Source organism: Lissotriton helveticus, chromosome 4_1 (genome assembly GCF_964261635.1).
Source record: "Lissotriton helveticus chromosome 4_1, aLisHel1.1, whole genome shotgun sequence".
NCBI lineage: Eukaryota > Metazoa > Chordata > Amphibia > Caudata > Salamandridae > Lissotriton > Lissotriton helveticus.
In genome coordinates, this window is record NC_136063.1 from 583871956 (window position 1) to 583895453 (window position 23498).

General features: G+C 44.6%; 1 protein-coding gene and 1 long non-coding RNA gene across 3 annotated transcripts in view; one reads left to right on the top strand and one right to left on the bottom strand.

Annotated features, from left to right (window-relative positions):
• MCMDC2 (minichromosome maintenance domain containing 2) overlaps positions 1–613 on the bottom strand; it is a 1264730-nt gene extending 1264117 nt beyond the window's left edge. For both annotated transcript variants that reach the window (XM_078687209.1, XM_078687210.1), the window contains exon 1: positions 473–613. In XM_078687209.1, coding sequence (XP_078543335.1) covers positions 473–578 — 106 coding nt within the window. In that variant the 5' untranslated portion in view covers positions 579–613. The remainder of the gene's footprint in view (positions 1–472) is intronic.
• Positions 614–731: 118 nt separating this feature from the next.
• The window catches only part of LOC144828763 (uncharacterized), a 442674-nt gene continuing 419907 nt past the window's right edge, over positions 732–23498 (top strand). The window contains exon 1 of the long non-coding RNA XR_013610534.1: positions 732–816. This is a non-coding gene — a long non-coding RNA (uncharacterized LOC144828763). The remainder of the gene's footprint in view (positions 817–23498) is intronic.

A 23498-nucleotide genomic window follows, 5' to 3' on the forward strand; every position in this document is an offset into this window, starting at 1 on the left:
GCGCAATAAAGGTTTTTGCACACAAAAAAAAAAGAAAAGAAATGTATAGAAAGGATTTTTGACACACAAATTTTCACCTACTAGGTCTACGTATATGGTGACTAAGCGACCCAGATTTAAACAGGAGAATCCTGCGTTTTCAACATCTGCCCCCGAAAATTCAGTAAATTTAGCACATATTCTGCTTTTTGGAGAGGGAAGCAAATATTCATGTATTGAATACCCTAATTAATAAAAAAAAGTACCCATACGAAAAGCTATTTATTTTGTAAATACGGAGACCAGAATCTAGAAATCAAGACAAGTGTTGAGATTGAAAATGCGACGTATTCGCCTTACAACCCGTACTATTAGACACGTCGATGGTTTCAATAAAGCGTCTGCAAAAGACAGATAGATACCCATAAACGCTACAATACATTCAATTGCAAGCTTCCCCACCCCACTTTTAAAGCATAAAGGCGTGTGGTACCATCATATGCTTTGCAATCTTCAACAAACTTCTGCAGGCCGCCGCTCCTGTCTAGGTATACCAGAGCTGCCTCCCGCAGCCGTGCCACTTGTGGAGTCAGACTCATGTTTTCTAGAGAGAATTAAGTAATTACGCCATAAAAAAATACTTGCGCGGCAGATGTACGTGAGCGTGCTTCCGCCGTCTTTGGTTATCCACGCAATGTATCCGTCCGCCAGACTAAACTAATCCTTTGAACCAAATCCGAAAAAAGAGTCTTCGGCAATACCACGAAAAGAGGAGAAAGCAAAAGGGGAGTTAAGAGGAGGTCAAAGTGTAACAACGGCGCGTAGGAGAACTGCAAGGTGAGCGGTTTGGTTGAAAGGGTAGCTGGTAATAGAATGCGTTTTCGATGCCTTCCAGTTGACGGGGATGTGATGTGGTACGCAGTAGGTTGGCATACACTTGTATAGGTCTTGGCGAAGTGTACATTTATTTCATTATCGGACAAGGGTAGATTATGACGACAAACCTTTACTGAATTATCTAGCAGTCAAATGAAAACACGCGTATTATAAAAGCCAAAGGTAACGCTCTATGTCTTCAAGAGTGCATTAACGCTGTATGTCTTCAAGAGTGCATTTTATTATAAAGGCCCTGATGATATCTCAGTGTTCAATATAAACAGTCCCGATTATTATTTGCTGCTTTAGCATCTCAGTTTCTCTTATATGTGTCTTAATTTATGTGGATATTTGGTTGATTTAATTTATTTGTCTGGGAATATGTTTTCCTTATGGGAGTTTATTTGTCTTTGCTAATGCCTCCTGATGGAGCAAGGTTTCATACATAAAGAAACTTGTAATGAAATTAACCATGTTTTGTAAATACTAATAATTGCACTACACATTTACTTTATGTAGGGGAAGCTTGCATATGAATTTTACTAATCAGTAACCCGAATGTATTAAAATGGCTGCCGAAAACGCAGGAACCCTTTTGCGCATGCGTCTACTGCATCTATGTAGTATGATGTCTTTGCTTTTGGTGGGAATTCTTTGCAGCTGCGCAGTAGCACTAATATGGCTGCTTCAAACATCACATTAATGCATATGCTTAAGCTAAAACCTTGTTGTTGAATAACTGGAGAAGACAACTTGAAGCTTTAGTAGATTTATTCTCAGCAGCACAGCAACACATACAGCATCCAGCTTCTAGGCATGCAGGAACAGATCTAACTGACCTGAATGCCTAGTAATCAGTTGTGTTCCACAGAACACTCAAAGGTATACAACAAGGATTTAAAGGTACAGATAGTAAAACATGTAAATGAAGATGTAACACTTGTGTGTCTTGCTAATTATTAATGCTATAGTTAAAATAAAATAATTGGATTAAAGTAAGAATAAGTGGTATACAGTGCATTCATTTATTTTTGCAATCTAGTGTCTCTCTCTTTGACTTTATTAATAGCTCATATTTGGGCCTGATGAGTAACTGCATTCTCCATCTTGGATTCGCGGTGCATGCGCACTGAAACTTTGCAAGCCTTGAAGTCATTGGCATTGAACCCCCGCCAAGTCTCACTTTACCAGTGATGTGCCTGGGAAACTCACCCCTTGACCCGGAGAGAGGAAGAAGAACTGCACATTTGTTAAACATTGTATATTAAATTAACTAAATGTTGCTGGGTGGAATAAAAGACATGGGAAATACAATTATGGGCGGGAATCTAACTTAATTAAAATAAGGGAAAATGAATTCATACTGGTATGGTGTGATGACCTCTCCCCGTCTTTCTGACTAATCAAATAAAGGGAATACATACATTTGCAACATTGGGGGGTGGTACATACCCTGGAAATGGTATAACTAAGGTAGGCTTAGTCCATTAGATTGTCCGACTTGTCACAAACCTGTCACTGACCCAACCTATGTTGTAGAAGAATTGTGGATGCCGCAGACCTCAGAGGGCTGGTTGAGCACTCTGAAAGAAGAATCGGGGAGTTTTTGCAGAAGGAGAAGACTCTGTCCTAGAGAAGGGGAACAAGAGTAGCTGCAGAGAAGGGTGTGACGCTGGCTTTGCACTTTGCGGAAGTTACCTGTCCTGACCTGTTGGCTTCTGTTTAGTCGGGAGCCCTTTCTTTCCAGCCCTTGGGCAGGGGTTTGGTCCTTGCACAATTCTAGGTAAATATAAATCTGTGTGGTATGTACTTGTACTGTTTTCCTTTTCCACCTTTCCCAGGTACCAATGTCCAAAAGTAAAATTGCAAAGTTTATAAAGATTTATTTATTGATCGTTATTTTCCTACTTTAAAAAAATTTGGTCGCCCTGTTTTGGTACCTGACTCACAAAATATTGCATAGATAAAGTGTTTAAAACTCCCCCGAGTCTGTGGTTATTTATGATAAGGTGAATTGTTATGCTACGTATTATTCTAACAGCCAGATCCAATCACCTAAGAGATAAATAAGTAAAGCGACAAGGAATTGGTAAGTTATGGTATACAGTTATAACATATAAAACCACTGATAGGCAGGAGAAATAGATTACCGGTTTAAGGTGTGTAATGTTTATGGGCCCAGGTGAGTATGGTATTAGAGAAAATATCCTGAACCTGTAATCTAGCTGCATCAGTATTTCTTTGGTAGCAGAGCTATGGTTAGGTTTTAGTTAAGATAGGTAGTTAGTTGTGTATTGATTTTTTTAATAGATTTTATGTATTAACCATAACCCGTTTGTATTGTTACATGTCTAGGAATCCCCGGGGATATTGAATAGCGGGTGGTAAACGGAAGCCAGACTGCAGTGAGTTTACTAGCCTTGATGAAGTAAGTGCAGATAGGTAAAATTTGAAGCACTAATTAGGGATTCTTTCTCATATAAAAGTGAGAGTGATTGATAGCAAAGAAGTTTGCTGGTGAAACTTTGGTCTTATATCACCTAGAGAGGGTAAGTCTGAAGGAGTAGCAGGTTCTTTTTTGCTTGCGTGAAGAGTAAGCGGAAGAGGTTTTACTCGTAGTGTGTGAAGGATAAACGGAAAAGTTTTACTCGTTGTAAAATAATTGTCTTTCCTTTGAACTTTAGTCAATCAGGCACAGTAGCAAATGTTTTTATGTTGTTAATTAATGAAATACGTGATTAAAATTGAAAGAAATTGAGTTGTCGAATTACCTTGCAAAGGAGGGGTCAGTTGCGGGTGCTGCACTGACATCACTGAGAGCCGCACTGGAATTGGTTGAGACAGCGGGTGTGTAGCTGAGGTAATATTGTAAAGGAGGGGTGAGTACAGAGAGTGAAACTTACGTCATAGAAAAGCAGCGCAAGCATTGGTTAAAGTATATCTAAATTAAATGTGGATTGGTCATTAAAATAAGAAATGCGCTAGTATTGGAGAAGCATTTCTGAAAAGTAGACTAATGATTAAATTGGAAAAATAGAATTTCAGTTATAATAGATAGTGGTGATTATATGTGGAGCCCTGATCCAACTATAATAGGAACTCATCCAGATAGAAGATATATAGGTTTTGCTCACGAACAATACATTAAGAGGAAGACCGAACATCATGTACAGAGAAAAGTGGAAAATGTCATTTATGCAGAAAATTAAGAATTATTTTAAAAAGGATGGTTGTATGTCAATACAACGCGGTGTTTACACCGCACTACCATTACAACGCTGGTTTTACAACGCAAGTCGTTACCACGACTTGCGCTGTAGGGTGCTGGACTTAGGAATAGTAAGATTTACTATTCCAACACCAGCCTACGTACAGTAGGGAAGGTGTTGGAGTAGTAAATCTACTATTCCTTAGCCTAGAGCGCCCTCCAGCGCAAGTCGTGGTAACAACTTGCGTTGTAAAACCAGCGTTGTAATGGTAGTGCGGTGTAAACACCGCGTCGTAATGGATGTTCCCCTAGAAAGAGGCTACCACACTTGTGTATGGCTCGTAAATTGGATAGAATACACAAAAGATGATGGAATATTAGCATTCCCAGAGTATGGAACATTTAATAGAAGAATTTTACACAATTTGAGAACTCGTATGAACGAATTAGAACCCAGACCTAGATTAACGCAGTATGAAGCTTTAGAAGAGGGGGAGACTGAGGCTTTTGAGCGAGACAGGTCTTGATGTGACAGAAACTTAAGTACATTTTATCCTAGATTTCCCAGAGGGACCAGAGATAAGCAGATGAAACAAGGTTAGACAGTCCATGATAGTGGAAGGATTATATCCTGCGTTTACCACAGAAGAACCGTCAGGAAGTAAATGTACGGAGAAAACAAAGCATTTAATGACTGGTAATGGGGATTCAGAAGATTATTCTGAAGACCTATTAATGAAAAATCCTCCACCTTATCAGGAAGATACAAATAGAATTACTCCTAGTGCTCCAGTTTTAAAAACACCATTGGTTCCACAGATTGTACATGAGGCTACTGTAGAAAAGGTGTTGCAAGAAAAAGAAAGAGAAGCAATAAATAAACATAGAAGTGAGTTAATTCAGAAAATAACCCAATTAAATATGAGTCCTGAAGCCCTAACGATCCCAGTAACTATAGGTCCAGTTGTTCCTTTATATGGAGATAAATAAACCAGTCCTAAAACTCCTGCTCTAACTACACCAATCACACAGCCCAGAAAAGAAAACATAATAATTGATGACCAGGCAAGTGAGTGTGAGCCAGTAATTTCCCTAATGGATTTGCCCATAAGAGAGCCAATGAATAATTAATTTAGAAAAACTACCCCTGGATGCTCAAGAGAGGTACAGATAGAAACGTCTACAGGAACGAAAAGTGCTACAGTAGTAACCCCAGAAGAAAGTTCATTTCATTTTCCGTTGATTTTTTTCTCTGCAGATTTTCAAAACGTTTGCCTGCTGTGCTAGCCATATAGATGGCTTCATTTCAATCAGAACACAGGTTGAACCACTAGCCAAAGTAGATTACCTCGTACCCAGGCGAGATTGTTTTCAAAGCTGACGTCACTTTAACAAACAAACATTGCATCTTTCTATTGGTGATGCACTTTTAAGTGCTTAATGATGTTCCTGCCCAAAAGCCTGAAGTAATATGTATTTCGACAATCTATTTGAGGAGTTGGCCTAATGGGTAGGGCGGTCGACCTCGAATCTGGGGAACTGGATTTGAGTCTCTGCAACAACACTGAACATCCTGTGATTCTGGGCAAATCGCTTAATCTCCCTGTGCCTAACAAAAAATGAATGTGTCCTCATGTAACGCAACTGGTGCTATGTAAAGCGCTCTGATACCCGATACCTTCGGGTCAATTCGCGCTATATAAAACTCAGTAAAATAAAATTAATAAAGGTGGACACGAGATATAGAAAAGCCAAAATCACAACCAAAAGTATTAAATATTTTTAAATTAAGGGTAGAATTGGAAGAAATGGTAGCTGGGAATGTAGGACTAGAGGGATTGAATTCTTTCAACGAGGAAGAGTTGTTATTCATATGCAGAAGTATCACATGAAAAACAAAAATATTTCATGAGAAATTAATGAATTTGGCTTCAGAAATGGAAATTGATATAGGCAAATCAAAAATATTGCAAAAACGATATAGGGCAGAATTTTCCGACAAAGATTTTAAAAATATGAATTTGTCAGGGAGAAAATTGCAGATAAAGTAATTATTGTCATTGTCACAGAAATGGAGAGACTTAGATAGATGGAAAGCTAGATGGACAAAGAAAAAGGAAGAAGCCCTGGCAAATCAAACGACATCTGAATATTTAATAAAAGAAACAGAAAAGGTTGAAAGGTTATGCCCAATAAGAGAAGTTCCAGGAGGAGGTTATGTACATGTCCCATGGTCCTGACAGGTTATTTTATCATTCGCAAATGACTTACCAAAGCTTAGAGAAAAACCAGTAGAATGGTACAGGCAAGTTCAAAGGTTTGCGAAAGTTTCGAAAGTTCTGCTAAAGGATTTAGATGGTTTATTCTACATAGTTGTTCCTGCTGACTTATGGACCGAATGTAAAATTTCAGTAGATTGGCCTAATGATGAGTACCTAAAAGATGCAAAGACAGGAGCCCCATCAAATGATGTAATGAAAAATACCATCAGGTAATAACTTATTTGAAGGGAAAGGTTCCCCCAAAAGAAACAGATTGGACAAAAAAAGACAGAACAACCCAAGATAAAGATGAATCTGTACATGCATATTATGAACGCCTTTTGCAGGTATTTAAACAGTACAGTGGGCTAGAAAACATTGATAATAAGGACATGACACATTTTATATATCGTTGTGTGTCTGGACTAAAACTAGAAATATCCCAAATGATTAAGGGGCATAAGTTGTGCTGGCAGGCTAAACCTATAGATGAACTCTCCAGTATGAAAAATACTGTGGGGATGAAATTGATAACAGGCTAAAGAAATTAGAAGAAAAAGTAATATGGGCTCAAGTTAGACTAGCAGAACAACAACAACTTCAACAGGCAAATAATCAAGGAAGAGGGGAAGGTCAAGGGGAAAGCAGTGGGGGCAAACCCAGAGGGAGAATGAGCAAAGAAGAAGCTAATAAAACGTTTCCCTGTCACAGGTGCGGAAAATTGGGGCATTGGAAAAACAAGTGTAAACTTATACAGAATAATAATGTCCAAACTCAAAATTTTAATCCGCAGACGCAGAATGAGGTGTCAATGAGACAGCCGCAACAGGTAATACAGAATCAATTGCCACCTGCCCCTATACCAGATTTTGTGAGTCAAGCCAAGTACAGCGTGGACACCGGATTCCGGGCGGGAAGTGGTAAGAAAACCCCTGTCACTTCACAGTTTCTTTTACAGGACACATTTTTTGATGACGGTGAATTATGACGGTGCCTGAGAGAGGGGAAAAAGGAATGCGTACTTGGTGCATCCTTACCAGTAGATCAGTCAGGACAATACATTGAAGGCATAAGGTTGAAGGGAATGACATCACCTTCTTCCTAGACACTGGTGCTACCCGTTCTACTGTGAGAACAGCCGACGTCCCAAACCTACCCCTCGGGAGAAGCGATCCAAGTAGTGGGTGTTTCTAATAAACAGATTAGGACCCCTTTCACCGAACCAATGGAGGTATGTATTGTCAACTTTAAAGAAATGCATACATTTGTCGTCTGTGACTCAAGTCCTGTAAATTTGCTAGGAAGAGATTTATTGTGCAAAATGAATTGTACAATCTTTTGCACACCGGATGGTGTTGCAATTCAGACTCCTGATGAAGATGAAAAATCATGTTCGCCAGACAAGGAACTGCAGTAAACGAGACAACTAAAAGGATGACCCTAAATGAGTTACCTAAAGAAATTCAAAATACTGTAAATCCTGAAGTGTGGAAAGTAGTTCTAATGACAAATGTAGACCCGGTAAAAGTGACTTTAAAAGAAGGTGCAGTTTACCCAAATACCCGACAATACAAAATGAGCTCAGAAATAAAAGCAGGTGTTGCAGCAGAAATTGAACGTTTGATTGAACAAGGCATATTAAAAGAAATAATAAGCAGTCCTTGTAATTCACCTATAATTGGCATAAAGAAACCAAACGGCCAATATAGGGTGGTTCAAGACCTAACTGTTGTACCATGTTGCCCAATAGTACCAAACCAAGCAGTAATATTATATCAGATACCATGTAGTGCAGGATGGTTCACTCTAATTGATATGTGCCATACCTTCTTCTCCATTCCATTACATCCAGACAGTCAGTTTTTATTTTCATTTAAATTTGTTGAACATGTTAACGTTTGAAATCATGTTTCTCAAGGGTAGACAGAAAGCCCATCGATCTTTAATCAGGTTTTAAAAACAAATCTTGAATCTTTGGTGCTTCCCAAACAGTCTGTCTTGGTGCAGTACATCTACGACTTATTAGTCGCGTCTAAAACTCGAAATGACTGTATTGTTGATTCAATTGCATTACTGAATCACTTGGCTGAAGGTGGACATAAAGTGTCACCTGAAAAATTACAATTTTGTACCACTTCAGTTAAATATTTGGGACACCAAATAGAAAGAGGGGTCAGAAGAGAAACATCAGAAAGAATCAAAATAATCAGGAATATAAAATTGCCCCATACACAGAAAGAAATCAGGATGAGTTGTAGGATATTGCAGGCAGTAGATTGTGGGATTTGCAATGCTAGCAAAACCATTGATCCAATTAACGAAGAAAAGAGCAAAAGATCCAGTCGAATGGGATGATGAAAGCACATGCGCCGTAAAATCAGGAAACATCGTGAAGGACACACCGCCATAGGTTAACTGTTTTTTCTCTCTTGCCACTCTTAATACAGTGTCCCGATCTCTATAGTTTAGAAAACGTGCTATCATGGATCTGGGGGCACTCCCAGGCGGAGGCCGCGGACCAAGGGAGCGGTGGGCCCTTTCCACAATAAATTGAGGGGACAGTGCATCCGCACCAACCACCGCCTTTACCAGTTGTTCCACATACCCCTTCAATCTGCCCGTGTTCGTACTTTCAGGCACCCCCAAAATGCGAACATTATTACACCGACTTCGGGTTTCACTGTCCTCATTCTTTGCGTTAATTATTTTCATCAGTTTATCCATCTGCATCACTGTGGATTTCAATTGTGTTATTACATCCTCTGTGGCCGATATTCTTTGTTCCGCTTCTTTGAGGCGCGAATCATGTCCATCTAATTTACGGACTATAGCATCCATTCTAGTGTTTAAGGTATCCATCTTGTCTGCCATCGTGGCAAAGCCCAGGCGCACCTCCGATGGAATAGAATGTATATCTACACTCAGTCCATCGCCTTTCTCAGGAGGCATCCCCTCCGCCCCACTCTCCTTCTCTGCTACCTGTTGCGGCGCATTTCTTTTGGCATCGAAGGTGATCTTCGACTGTCGTGCATCCGCTTTTCTAATCATGCAGATCCCAGGGCAGCCAAATCTCAAATCTATAAGTTCTCGCAGGCAAAATAGAATAGCTGTCCCTGTGACACCACACAGCAAGCTCTCTTGCACCTTTGCGTCGTCATAAAGAGTTGCGCACACTCCCTGCTTCAAGCGCCACACCAACGTATGTCCCTAGGCCGCTTTTGCCTTATATTCGTGCGCTGCGATAGCCACCCAATGTGGAGGTCTAATACGGCAATGCAATATGTCCTACAATGTTGGCCAGCGAACGTGCGCCACCCAGATCCAGCAACGGTGCTCTCAATCAACTCTAGTAGTAGATACAGAGTAGAAACGGCAGATTCCCAGACATACAGTCACTGCTCGTACCTTTCACCAGGCCGAAGAACAAATGCAGACCAGCCAGACCCAGCTCTCCACTAAGCGCTTAGCATCTACCCATCTCTCATGCAGGCCCCATATTAATAGTGCCAGTCATCCAGCCATAATACCACGATGTGCACACCAATAGTAAAAACAGCTCCGCTGCACGGGCTCCACAGCAAGTGCAAAGAACAAATGTTTCACCAAGCAGCAAGCTCTCCCAGTCAGAGTTAAGCGCCGTCCGCAGATGTAAGCAGGTGGCCGCCATGTTGTCAGTTACGGCAAGTGATGGGGCATGCAGATTTCCCTGTCCCCAGCGCTCTCACCTCCTTTCAAGCAGTTGGAGACCCGATGTGCACCACTAGTGTCTCACGCTGTTTTAATCACCTCTTGCTCATATCTGTTGTCAGCGCGAACAGCACCTCAACGATCCCCGCAGTTGCACGCAGCCGTGCGGCCCACATGCCACGTGGCAGCCTCGGTCCTCGCCTACCTCACTCCGCCCAGGTTGGACTCTAGGGCCTCACCAGAGTGCGCCCGCTCTGCAGCTCCAAGCACCCCGACAGCCATTTTCGTGTCTTGTCGGACTGAGCAGTCAGGCGCCGATTTCCTCGCAGGCTTAGTTATGGGCAGGTATGCGGCTTTATTTCAAGTAGCAGGATCTTAACGAAGGATAAATGATGAATTACCAGCCGGACTGCGGGAGCCTCATGACCTCGCAGCCATTCCGCTCCAGCGCCACCTAGCGCCAGCGTTCACAGCCCGACCTTTCTTAGCACCGCGTAACCAACAAAAAGCTGGTCGTCCACCCGGAATTGTTTGGTGCGATCCAAATAAAAGGAGAGCGCAAGTTTTGGATCCAGACGGTGAAGCCTCTCTTCCTCTTTTAAGGGATGTGGAGGCAGAAAGGAAGTGGGCAAAGTGATGGTTTGGCCAATATGAAAAGAAGTGACTACCTTTGGAAGAAAGGAAGGTTGAGTTGTGATGACAACCTTGTCCCGATGAACTGCCAGAAACGGAGGCTTAGAAGACAGACTTTGTAGCTCACTCACTCAGCGCGAATAGGTGGTGGCCACCAGAAAAGCAGTTTTCAGAGTGAGGAGTCTGAGAGGACAGTTATCTAGTTGCTCAAAGGGAGCGCACATGAGATAACAAAGAACCAACTTCAAGTACCACTGAGGTATTACGAAGGGAACAGGAGGAAAAAGATGAGTAATGCCTTTGAGAAATCTATTTACAACAGGGGACTTGAAAAGAGAAGGCTGATCAGGAAGCCTGAGGAGCGCTGAAATGGCCGAGAGGTAGCCCTTAAGAGTGCCCAGAGCAGAGCCCTGCTGGGCCAAAGAAAGGAAGAACAAGAGAACCTCAGACAGAGGGGCAGAAAGGGGATCCACAGCCTTTGCTGTGCACCATGCCACAAATGTATTCCACCTGCAGGCGTATACCGTCTTAGTGGAGGGACACCTGATTGCCAAGATTACATCACAGACTTTGGGAGGCAAGTCATATGCCGGCCGCCGCTCAATCTCCACGCAAGGAGGTGGAGACTGTACAAGTTCGGGTGGACGACCATCCCCTGCTGCTGCGACAGAAGATCCTCCCAAAGAGGCAGTCGGATCGGGGGATCGATGGCCATGTTGAAGAGCTCGGGATACCAGACTCTTCGTGCCCAATCCGGAGAAACAAGAATGACTTGGGCCCGGTCGCGCTTGATCTTCTTCAGCACTCTGGGCAGAAGTGGTATAGGTGGAAAGGTGTATAGAAGACCGCAACTCCAATTGTGACGAAAAGTATTGCCTAGCGAGTGCCACCTGGGAAATTCCAACGTGCAGAATTGCTGACATTGCGCGTTCTCTTTGGAGGCCAATAGATCTAACGAAGACTCTCCCCACTGTTGAAAGAGACCTTGCACAACCTCCGAGTGAAGACGCAATTCGTGATCCATCATGCACCTGCGCTGAGTTCGTCCGCCCAGGTGTTCAGTTAACCTACCCGGTGTTGAACCACCAGGGATATGCCCTGATGTTCCAGCAATGTCCAGAGACAGAGGGCCTCTTGACAGAGGGTGCACGACCCCACCCCGCCTTGCTCGTTGCAGTACCACATGGCGGTGGTGTTATCCGTGAACACCTGCACTACTCTTCCCCGGACAGAGGGAAGGAATGCTTTCAGTGCAAGATGGATCACCAGAAGCTCCAGAAGGTTGATGTGGAGCTCAGACTCCGCCAGAAACCAGAGGCCCCTGATCTCCACATCTCCCATGTGGCCGCCCCATCCCAGAAAGGATGCGTCTGTCACCACTGTGTGTTCTGGTTGGGGAAGGGAGAGGGATCTGCTGTTGATCCAATCCTGGTTTGTGAGCCTCCACTGCAATTGGTGTGCAGATCTGGATGCAATCGAACAGATTCCCCTGATGCTGCGCCCCCTAGAACTTTAGGTCCCACTTGGCATGATTAACCAGTAGGATGCATGAGGCCATGAGGCCCAGCAGCCTCAGGGTCATCCTGACCAAAACCCAGGATAAAGGCCGAACGATCAGAATCATAGCCCGAATATCCCAGGATCGCTTTTTGGGAGGGTAAACCTGTGTTGTGTCCAGAACCGCTCCGATGAAGAGGAGCTTCTGAGAGTTGGTCAGGTGTGACTTCGGTATATTGACGGAGAACCCCAGCGAATGCAAGAAGTCGGCCATAGTCTGGAGGTGGTAGACGACTGCCTGGAGTGAGCCCACCTTCAATAACCAGTCGTTGAGGTAGGGGAAGATGAGCTGCGACCACCGCCAACACTTTCGTGAACCCACGAGGGGCGCTGGTAAGGGCAAAGGGGAGCATGGTAAACTGAAAGTGCTCGTGGCCTACCATGAACCGCAGGTAACGTCGGTGGGCCGGCAGGACGGGGGTGTGAAAATGAGCGTCCTGCAAGTCCAATGCTACCATCAGTCTCCAGGGTCGATGGCAGACAAGACCTGAGCCAGGGTCAACATTTTGAACTTCTCCTTCCGGGGGAAGCGGTTGACCTCCATGAGATCCAATATAGGACGCAGGCCCTTTTCCTTCTTGGGCACCAGGAAGTAATGGAAATAGCAACCACAACCTACTTCTGGGGCAGGAACGCACTTGATGGATCCCTTGGCCAAGAGAGCCGTAGAGAGCTGTAACTTCCTGTTGGAGAAGGACAAGGGGATCCCGCCACATGCGATGGTACTGAGGTGGCATGGCTGGAAGGATAGTCTTGAAGGGGAGGGAGTTGCCCCTTCGGGCTATCTGCAAAACCCACCTGTCCGACGTGTTGGTATGCCAGTGGAGGAGGTGATGGCGGATCCTGCAGCGCACTGGCATTTGATGGGCCTGAAAGGTTGGACTAGGAGGGTTTGGAGGCTGTTGCAGAGGAGGTGGTGGTGGTGGTGGTGGTGGTGGTCCTGGACTGGCCTTCCCGCTGGCCCTCAACCACATTGGTGGTTTCCACGTCCCCGGCCGCGCTGAGGTTGATAAGCTTGCGCTGGTCCGGTGGCTCTGAAAGGAACGTGTTGGGGCACCCCTTCCATGGCCACAAAAGGGGCAAAAGGGGTGCATGGTGGAGAGGGCCAAGGACTTGGCCATAGCCTGAGAGTCCTTGAAGCGCTCTAGCACACTGTCTGCCTTGTCGCCAAACAAGCGACAGCCATCTAAGGGCATGTCCATCAAAGTGGTCTGGACATCCCCAGAAAAGCCAGTCGTTCTCAACCAGGCATAAGGGCGAAGCGCCACCGACGTTGAAATGGTCCTACCCAGTAAGTCGGCAGTGCCCAGTCCACAGCGGATGCCAAACTTTGCTGCGAGTTTCCCCTCCGCAACAGCAAGGAGAGTACGGCCCGGTTCTCCTCCGGACACTCAGGCAACACTTGCGCCACCGTATCCCACACGGAGTGGGAATAACGGCTCAACAGACATGCATTGTTCACAGACCGCAGCCCTAAGCTGGAGGAAGAAAACAACTTCTTCCCAGGCTGATCCAGCTTCTTGGATTCCCTGTCCGGTGGTGCGTTAGGGAATGCGCTTTGGGACGTTGAAGCTTGGACCAGCAAGCTCTCTGGGAAGTGGTGTTGGGAGAGGAAAGGGGGGTCACCCGGAGCCGGGGTGGCATCGGGCAACCATCCTATCCACAGGAGCCCTTGTGTTGAGCCTGGACCAGGTGGCCAAAAGGATCTACGTGAGGACTTCAATAAACGGCAGCAGGGGCTCCGAAGAGCTCGCTGCCGGCTGAAGCACCTCTGTCAGGAGCTTAGTCCTGACTGCCACAGTAGGTAGCTCGAGGTTTAAGGGCCTCGGCCGCCGTACGCATCACTACTGCATAAGACGCTCCCTCCACCATAGCCACGGTAGGAGGAAACAACATGCCAAGGTCTGGTGAGGTGTCCAGACCACTGGCATCCCCCAGTTTCTCTCTCCAGTCCTGGTCGTACTGCAACAGGCCAGTTAAAGGGTCACCAGACTCCTCCCAGTCATCTCACCCTCCTGTGGCTGCCAAACTGGCTGAAAATGGCCAGGGTGGAATACAGGCACAAAAGTACCCATTGACGCCGGTCCAGCTCCGTATCCACATCGGGGTGGAAGCCGGGGTCGACGCCAGCTGAAATCGGCGCAGGTGGAGGTGTAATAAGGTCGACCGGTGCTGATTCGGATTCAAGCCTGGATCAAAGGGGGCCCTGCGGTGCCGAGGCCAGAGCCGCCGGCGTCGAAGGCCTAGGGCCCCCAGCAAAGTCTGCGGGGCCCGAAGGCGCACCGGCAGAGTCTGGCTGCCCAAAGATGGCAGCCATCGCTTCGTAGAACTGACGAAACTGGTCAGGGGTTGCTCCCGTTCCCGGGAATTTAGGGAAGGCACGGAGCCACAGGAGGAGCACCACCCACCCCCTTCGTTACGTCGGTGACAATGCTTCTTCAACTTCTTCTTGTGCTTCGACTTACCTACCTGACCCTGAGTGCGAAGACTTAGAGGGGTAGTGGTGATGGCTCCGCGATCGGTCGCTCAACCTCCCACGCGACCGGGACCTCGAACGACGCGGAGCCGACTGTCAGTCCTCGAGTAGCTTTCGGGACTGCTCCCGCAAAGACTTCAGGCCATGGTTCGGCAGTTGGAGCACGACTTGGGGTCATAGTCGTGCTCCAGACAGTAGAGGCACACACGGTGCGGATCTCTCACCGTCATCAGTCGAATACAGGAACCGCAGGCCCTCGTGCACCAGGAGTCTATGTTAGACTCAAAAACGAAGTTGACAAAAGTCGCAAAAAAATCTGTCAAAAAGTAACTGGGGGTACCGCTCTCTCCAGATCTGCACTTGCTGGGCGGAAAAACAAAGAACTGACATCAGCACGCGAGGGCGGCATCTATGTAGCTTCGGCGACGTCATCCTGGCAACCACAATGCCAATGACGGACACGGAGTTGACCGACGCCACCTTCTGATGCACAGGGTTACTGCTGACAAAAAACTTACTTTCGGGATCCAGTCTGACACCTGGGGGTAATTCTAAGGTAAGGAATCTATAACTAACTGTTTCTTTCAGATAGGGACATCGTCTATCAGTGGAATACCACTTTCTCGCCCCTCCCGCCAGATGACGCTAGGAAAGTGTTCCATTACCAGTGCAAATGATTGGGGAGACAACGGGCTTCCCTCCCTAGTGCCCCAGAGAATGGGCTTCCCTCCCTAGTGCCCCAGTGTGTTTTGTACATATTACAAATACCCTAGCCTGTCCATATTCAGTCTGTTGAATCCACATAGAGCAGCGCTATCCATCTATCCCACTGCTCTTCCGTGCTCATGTGAGGCGCTACCACCCTGAAATAGCCCCAGTGTTGTTATTCAAATACTTTTTACAGATAGATTAAGATTATTACTGCCTCTGATTGTCATGTGCTTTCGGTTTCATCAACTGTCCTTAACAGCTTCCTGATGTTAAGGGACGCGTTACATTCTAGGCTGAACCCATTTTGATCTGTGTGGATTAAATCCTGATTGTGGGAATAGAAGCGTTGCTCCAGGCGCTTGTTAAGGATTTTGTATTCCAGGTTCAACATGGATAGTGCCTGTAAGAGGCCACCTCCAGATTGTCCCTCTGTGGTTTTGGGATTGCTACTATCGGGGCTTCTCTATTAGATGTGGGTAGTGTGCTGCCTCTCTCCAGTGTTGAGGCCATTTCTTTTTGCCAGATCTTTCAAAGCTCACTTTATCTCTTCCTCTGTTACCGGGTCTACCAGATTTTCCTTCACTTCATCTGACATCTGTCGCAGCTCAACCCTGTCTAGGTAAGCCAATATATGCTGACTGGGGGACTTGTGTGCAGCTACCAAAGAAAGCAGTATAGTTGTGAGGAATAGTTCATTCATTTTTTGCTGGCTGTGTACCATTGTCCCCTCAGCATCCCAGGTCTTTGGAATACGGGTACCCCCTACCTGTTTGCTGTTTCAGCCAGACTAATAATCTTGTCTGTCCGACAGTCATCTGCTTGGATTCTAGTCATGTATTCCCAATGCATGAAGGATCACAGGTTCTCCTGGGTCAAGGCATATTTTTTCATTAGTTCTAAAAAGTTAGGACATTTTGCTGGGTTTAGTGCAACCTCCCCTTCCAATTCATGAGTAGCTGTATCTAGTGTCCGATATTCAGATTTAATGGTTTTCTTTAACCCTTACCGTCTGACTCATGCAGTGTCCCCTCATAAGGGTTTTAAAGACTACCAACTCTACAGACACATGGGAAGCAGTGCCTTGGTTATGTTGAGGGTCCGTAAATGCAGGACCCTCCACAAGTGCACCCTCAAGTCTCCAGGTTAGGATAGAAGAAGTTAGAAGTTTTTCTCACCACCACCATAAGGAACTTATGATAATAGATTGTGCCTTCTAGGTACTCTGAGCTGGAACACATCACCTTCTCAAGTCGAGCAAGAAGGTCACCGAGGAGTAAAAGGAGTATCCCTTAGTTTACTCACTTTTCTGTTGCGATGCTTCCATCTCAGAATCCCGCCTCGTCTGGGGAGCTGCCTGTTCTTCTCACTCAGGGACATCCTGCCATATGAGAGATATGTTTAGGCCTCTTAAGGAGTCTCTAATTCTTGAACACCTCTTACTTGTTAGTGTCCTGTGAAATATGACTGTGTCAACTTGGTGTAGCATTTTCCAACATCAGGGCATATAGGCAATTGTCTTCAATCCAAACTCAAACGTAACAGAAAATTAGCTCTGTTTCTCATGTTTCTTGTTTCCAAGGGAGTGCTAGAGTGTGTTGGTAGTCTATCTTGCATCCAGTATCCCCAAGCTCCAGTCTTCTTCACCCCGATAAGATGGCTGTCAATACCGCACTTCTGTGATTCTGCATTGTAAGTCTGTGGAGGCCCCCACTGACCTAGTTAACTTGTGTAGCCTCTGCAATCCCAGTGGCTTACTGTACGCCTCCAGTCTGGTATCTCGCTTGAAGAAAATGCCAGAGGTCATCTATTTAGCTGTAGGTGTGAACGTGGGTTTTGAATGTTTTCTTCCAGGTTTATGTCAGAATCAGAGCTTCCACGAGAGGCATCAGAAATGAGTTTGCTTGAGCCGTTATCGTGGCTGTTATGGCCACTTTTACCACCTCTGCTCATTACACTTGTGATTGGGGGGCCGTTTGATATCTTTATTGTTGTATCTTCTTTTCTCAGATGATGTTTGTCTTTGCCAGCTGGAGTCATAGTTTCCCACCTTGTATGTCTCCAGCCAGTCCCATGGATCTTGAGGCCTGCTACCTATGGCAGCTCCTTGCTGGTACTCTGTGAGCTTTTTCCAGAGCAAAGAATTGGGGAGCCTTGGCGTCGCCACCGTTGCAGACAGACAGAATTCCAGGTAGATTACCGTGTTAGTTCTATTATTCCCACTATGTGGATGTTATTACATTGATTGTGGCCCTTCAGATCCTTTGCCGTGTGTTGAAGGAGGGCCACGAAGTTGGTCAAATTCTATACTTGTTTTAGTAGTTATCTATGGATGAGACCGTCATCTAAGGTTTCAGTGGCTTCCTATAGAAGATATGGAAAAGCAACCGCCACCATCTTGTACCTAAAGTTGGTCAGCTGGTTAGTTCTTTCACTTTGTGCTGCAGGCCACCTCTCCTGCACCTCTCTTAACATGTGGAGCCTTCCCACAACCAACTGCTCTACTTGCTTCTTCTGGGGTTCTCAGTTGGGCACCACTAATGATGTCCGGTTGCCACGATCAGAGTCCAATACCAGTCCTCCCAGGAAGGAGAAACGTACCTCTCCTACCGGTAATTTCCCGCAGGGCCTTCCTCAAAACAGGAACGGATCCTTGCCTTAGGGACGCCAGTGAGTGGGTTCAGCCATGCTGCTCTACCATCTTCGATTGCACCAAGCTCCTTAAACAGTCATCTGTGCAGCAGCTACTATCTTGAGTTCAGCATGTGGCCCACTGCCTCTGCTTCCACGCAGCTCTTTAAAGGGATGGCTTCTGCAGCCAGGTCTCAAACGGGGTCTGGGTCTACCAGGCTCTTCTAACCCCTATTGGGGTGCCTCAGGGCTCTCATGGGTCAATGTTGGGGAGAAAGGACAGATGTTTGAGAGCTCGCAGTAGAGCAGCTTACTCAATGCACAGCTGGCCACCCCCATATTAATCAGTATATATGTTCAGATTTATCATAGTACAAACTTAAGTGTTTTAACAAAACATTCTACTTAACTTCTAACCCAATCCGTATCCCCGCTGTATCTTTGAATCTATATATGGCAGTCTCAATTTCAAATATAGAACACACCATTTGCCACCAATATGCATACTCCACAGGATCAGCCAACGCTTAGCAATTACAAGTCTAGCAACATGTGTTGCCACAGAACATATTTCTATATGTTCATGTGGCATAGACCCATCCCGTACATCACTGCCTAGCATAATCAAATAAGTGTGAAGAAATCATTTTGGAGTGAACAGATTGGATAATTTACACGTTATATCCTCCCAGTAAACATGCCGTTTGTAGCATGTAACAAATATGTGCAAATCATCCACCTTTACATCAGGGACATTGTGAATTTGTACAGCAATTCCATTGATGTTAACTACTATGGGTATAGTATAACATATGAACCGTCTTATAATGCTATTAATATTTTCAGCACATAAATAGGCATTGCCCAATTTAAAGATATGCAAAATAACACCAGGTGTAACATTTACATTTAGGCTTCAGCACCATTTTTCCGATAATGTCTCTGTAATCTGTTAGCTGGGCATTGAAGGCCACATATATATTTTATGGGGTGGTAACAGGGTTATAAAATATTTCAAGTAAATCTATCTCATACATTTGATATTGTGAATGTGTATTAGATTTCATCAGAAACTCTCTCATTTGCAGGCATTTAAAGGTCCACTTCTGGGCAATTGGAAGTTATTTTCGAAATAATTATATCTGCCGGTGGTATGTGAGCTCTACAGTAGCCCAGAATGTGTGACACCACTCCGTGCCTATATCTGACAGATGTGCCATAGAAAATACTAGGTAAATTAAATTGAACACTGATGGGCAAAAATCTATGACTGCTAGATATATTTAAAAAAGATATGTTGCCAGATCAGACCTGCATCTACAGCAATCTTGAATGTAACCCTTATATGGTAAATGGGGTCATATTACTGAATAAACTCTCCAGCTGCATTTGATACCAAATATAATTTATATATCTATTAATTGATTGTTCATCCTGAATAGTGTTAATCAATGTTGATAAACTCTTGCCCATAGCAGCCCAGTATTAGAAATGAAACTCTTGCAATGACCAGCCACCCCTGGGTTTGGGGATTTTGAGAAACTAAATGACTCAACATGCTCTTTTGTATCCCTAAATGAATGTTGCTAAAGCAGATTCCCGTTGTTTGATATATGCATATATAAAGGAAATAGAACGGAGCTGATCTCAAAATCAGGGTAAAATGTTTATTTTAACAGCCTGCTAGTTCAATCGGAAGCTTGTTCCAGTGACAAATAAGGCCTATGAATGATTTAATAGCGGTTCATAATATAAAATGTATATATTTCATGTACATTCAAGGAAACAAATACCAAGATACTTGGCCACCATAGAGAGTCTATATTCTTGATGAAAAGTCAAATAATTAGTATATAAGTTATTGTAGTATTACCTGGATATCACAAAACCATTCTGAATTATGCAGCTATAGCTAATATAGCTTCTTCAACATCGGTTGAGAGGTCAACCACAACATTAGTGTATCCAGCAATTTGTATCTGGTAAGAATTAAGTCGAATTGGTGATGTGTGGGAATCTGCCTTCAGTTTTACTATATATGGTTCTAAATAATCTAGCGAACAATAATGGCAACAGTGGACATTCCTGCCATATAGCCCTGTGAATTTTAATGTTGGTGGAAACTCTACCCATGGTTGTAATTCTTGCAGTGGCATGGAATATAGTTTGATTTTTATCATTGATCTACATTTTGGGTCGAAATAAGTCCTGGCCAGTTACATCCATGAATATCTTCAAGGCATGGGATGAAACCTTTTCTGTATCAAGAAGGACAATACCAGCCTGCTCGGGTATTATGTTGGCAGAATCAGACCCTTTATTTCACCAAAATGTTGCGTATCTAGGACTCTAGAAAATGTTTTGGCATCCAAATTAATCAATGAGCTGGGCTAGTATGATCCTCTATCTTTGGAGTTCCCTCCCTTTCAATAACAAAAAAAAAGTATTAATTTATATTCCCTCGTGACATCCATGTATAATGGTAATATTTGATATAGGAAAACATTATAAAATTCTGCTTGTATTAAATCTTACTCCACAGCTTTTCCATTCATCAATGTTTGTACAGTCAGATAACCTCATCACTTTTTATTGTTATTTCTAAGAACTGAGAATCTGCTGGACTCCATTGTCAGAGGTCTACTGAATTTAAATGCCTCTCAGTCATAGTACCTATGTGGTTAGCTTCTTGGATGTAAAGTTGCTGATAAAAATATTGGAATTGGTCAATAATCGGTTCTGGTTCTGTGACAGTAGTACTCGGATTGTTGACAACTGGCTTAACATTGGTATGGGACTATTTTCCTTAATCAAAAATGCCAGTTTACAGCCTACAGATTCACTTTATTCGCAATTGGAAGTGTGGTATTGAGAATTTTGTATCTCTCATCCATCAGTTAGTCTGCCCTCAAACCTAAAGTACCTTCCCCAAAAATTCCAATGGTTGCTGACAAATGATTACTAATAGAATTAGCGTGGTTGGTTTCTAGTTGTGTGTTTCCTATCTGATAGAAAAAACCCCTTTGATTTTCATATTTCTTCTGAATATTATAGCCAATGATACCACCTCGACTGCATCCTTATTTGTATTCCACACTATTATAGGTGAAGTTAAATATCTATTAACAAATACATTCTTGGATAATATTAGAGATATATTTCCTAAATTCTTCTTCTAAAAAGAATGTCCACCTGAATGAAAAATTTCATAGCTAACGTAACAGAAAGTTTCAATTCTATTAAGGACACGGAGGCGTGGATTATGCCTTCTCTCTTCACTTTATTTTATCAGCAGCCAATATTAACTCATAAACAATTACATTTCCCATGGACCCTCTGTAAAAATGGACCCTCTGTAAAAAAGTAGTAAAAAAAAATGTCCAATCAGTATCAGTTCTGTGGCCTCCAATCAGGGACATTCCAGCCCGACATATTCTGTCCTCACTGGCCCTCCATCCTCTTTCGTAGTGTGAAGTCAACTGATAGATCACTTTCATGAGTCTTGTTTGTTTGCATCAGATCTTGCAAAAACCAGAAGACATTGTCATTTATCAGGCAATAATCCATCAAAGCCTGTGGACAAAAATCAGTGAGAGCAGATATTAAGCAATCACATCACACTATTGCCCCAAAAACAATTCAGCTGTAAAACTGTTCTACTTACTCTGATATGGGGAGGGCAATCTTCGGCTGAAAACCCTAGGGTGGGATAATCCTTGCCTCCGACTACTTAATAGAACTGAAACTTTCCGTTATCTTAGCTAGGAAATTTTCTCATTCTATTTCTGGACTGGAGGTGAGGATTATGCTAGTTTAAAGCTTGCTCGCCACAAGGTGAGCCATATCCAGCACTGGCTTGAAGTAGAACATCGTAAAAGTGGAATGCGAGGACCAGTCAGCCGCGTTGAGGATATCCTACAAACGGGCACCCAAGCCAAATGCCTTAGAGGCCATGGCCCCTCGTGTTGAGTGGGCCTCAAAATCTTTAAGGCTAATTCCTGCCTCTTGCATAACCCATCTAACCCATCTGGCGATCGTCGGGGAAGACACCGCCTTAAAAGGCTTGCGTAATGCAATAAGGAGTTGTTGCTCCCATGTGGGACGGAATTTCTCAGTCATTTTCTCATATGCTTTCAAGCAGCCAACCACACATAGCTTAGGGGAGTCTGGGAATTTGAGGTACGTGATTACTCTTGTGTGACACTTTGTCCTCCTGTGGAGAGTAAAAGTCACCCTATATGGGGTAAATATCCTGCCACTGATATCCAGAGCTCTCATGTCTGAGTCGCGGCGGCAGGAAATGAGGCAGAGCAGCATGGCCAGTTTAGCTGACAGCTCCTTCTGTGACAGAAAATAATTAGGTTGCCAGAAAAGGAACAGGTTAAGAACCTGATTCACATCCCAAAGGGTTGAGAAACGGGGTTCCGGAGGCAGAGACAGTCTGATACCTCGCAGAAGCCTGCAGACAAGTGGATGTTACCAAACCACCGAATTGTTAAGCAGCACATGACCAGCTGAGATGGCTGACCGAAAGGTATTTATTGACCTATAAGGAAGGCCGTCCGAGGCTAAATCAGCCAGAAATTTAGAATATGGACTATACCTGCGTCCAGCGGATTAAGACTCCGTCGCATACACCCTACGGGACCATCTGCCCCATGCGGACCAGTACCGTTTGACTGTGCTGTCCTCCCACGCCTTGGACATGAACGCTTCAGCTTTTTCTGAAAGGCCTGGGACCTCTCATCATCTCCTGTAATCTGCAATGCCGTGAGCCACAATGAGTTCCCCTGAATCAGAGGATGAGGAACTTGATCGGGGCTCAGGAGGAGAGTCGGAAACCAGGGGAGTAGGATTGGAGAATCCCAGGAAAGTTCCAGAAGAACTGGACACCAAACTTGAAATCTCCACAAGGGGGTGGCCATTACCACCTCCGCACATAGTCTCTTGACCTGAGCCTTCGCCCTTGTGATCATTGTGAAGGGGGGGGGGGGAAACGTGTACCCCTGCTCTATACTCCAGTCGTGGAGGAAGGACCCGAGGCCTAAGCCACCGGGTCCGGCCTCCAGCTGAAAAAACATGGAAGTTGACTGTCCAATCTCGAGGCAAAGAGGTCCATCAAAAAAGGACACCAACGGTCGTTCAAGGTCCGAAAGACCTCTGGGTCGAGCCTCTGGAGGCTGGAGTCTCTGAAGTTGCAGGATTGGAAGTCCCATACTTGGTTCACCTGACCGGAAAGATACTCAGCAGTGACCGATACTTGGTGGTCAAGGCAGTATCGCCAAAAGCTGGCGGCCAAGTCAAAGAGGGCTTTGATCTCGTGCCCCCCAGATGGATGATATACCGGACTGCCGAGATGCTGTCATCTTTAAGAGGACAGAGGACTGGATGGAGTCTCCCGGCCAACAACGGATGGCGAAAGAACCTGCCAGGAGTTCTGAGCAGTTGATATGTAATCTTCGTTCTTCTAGAGACCACAACC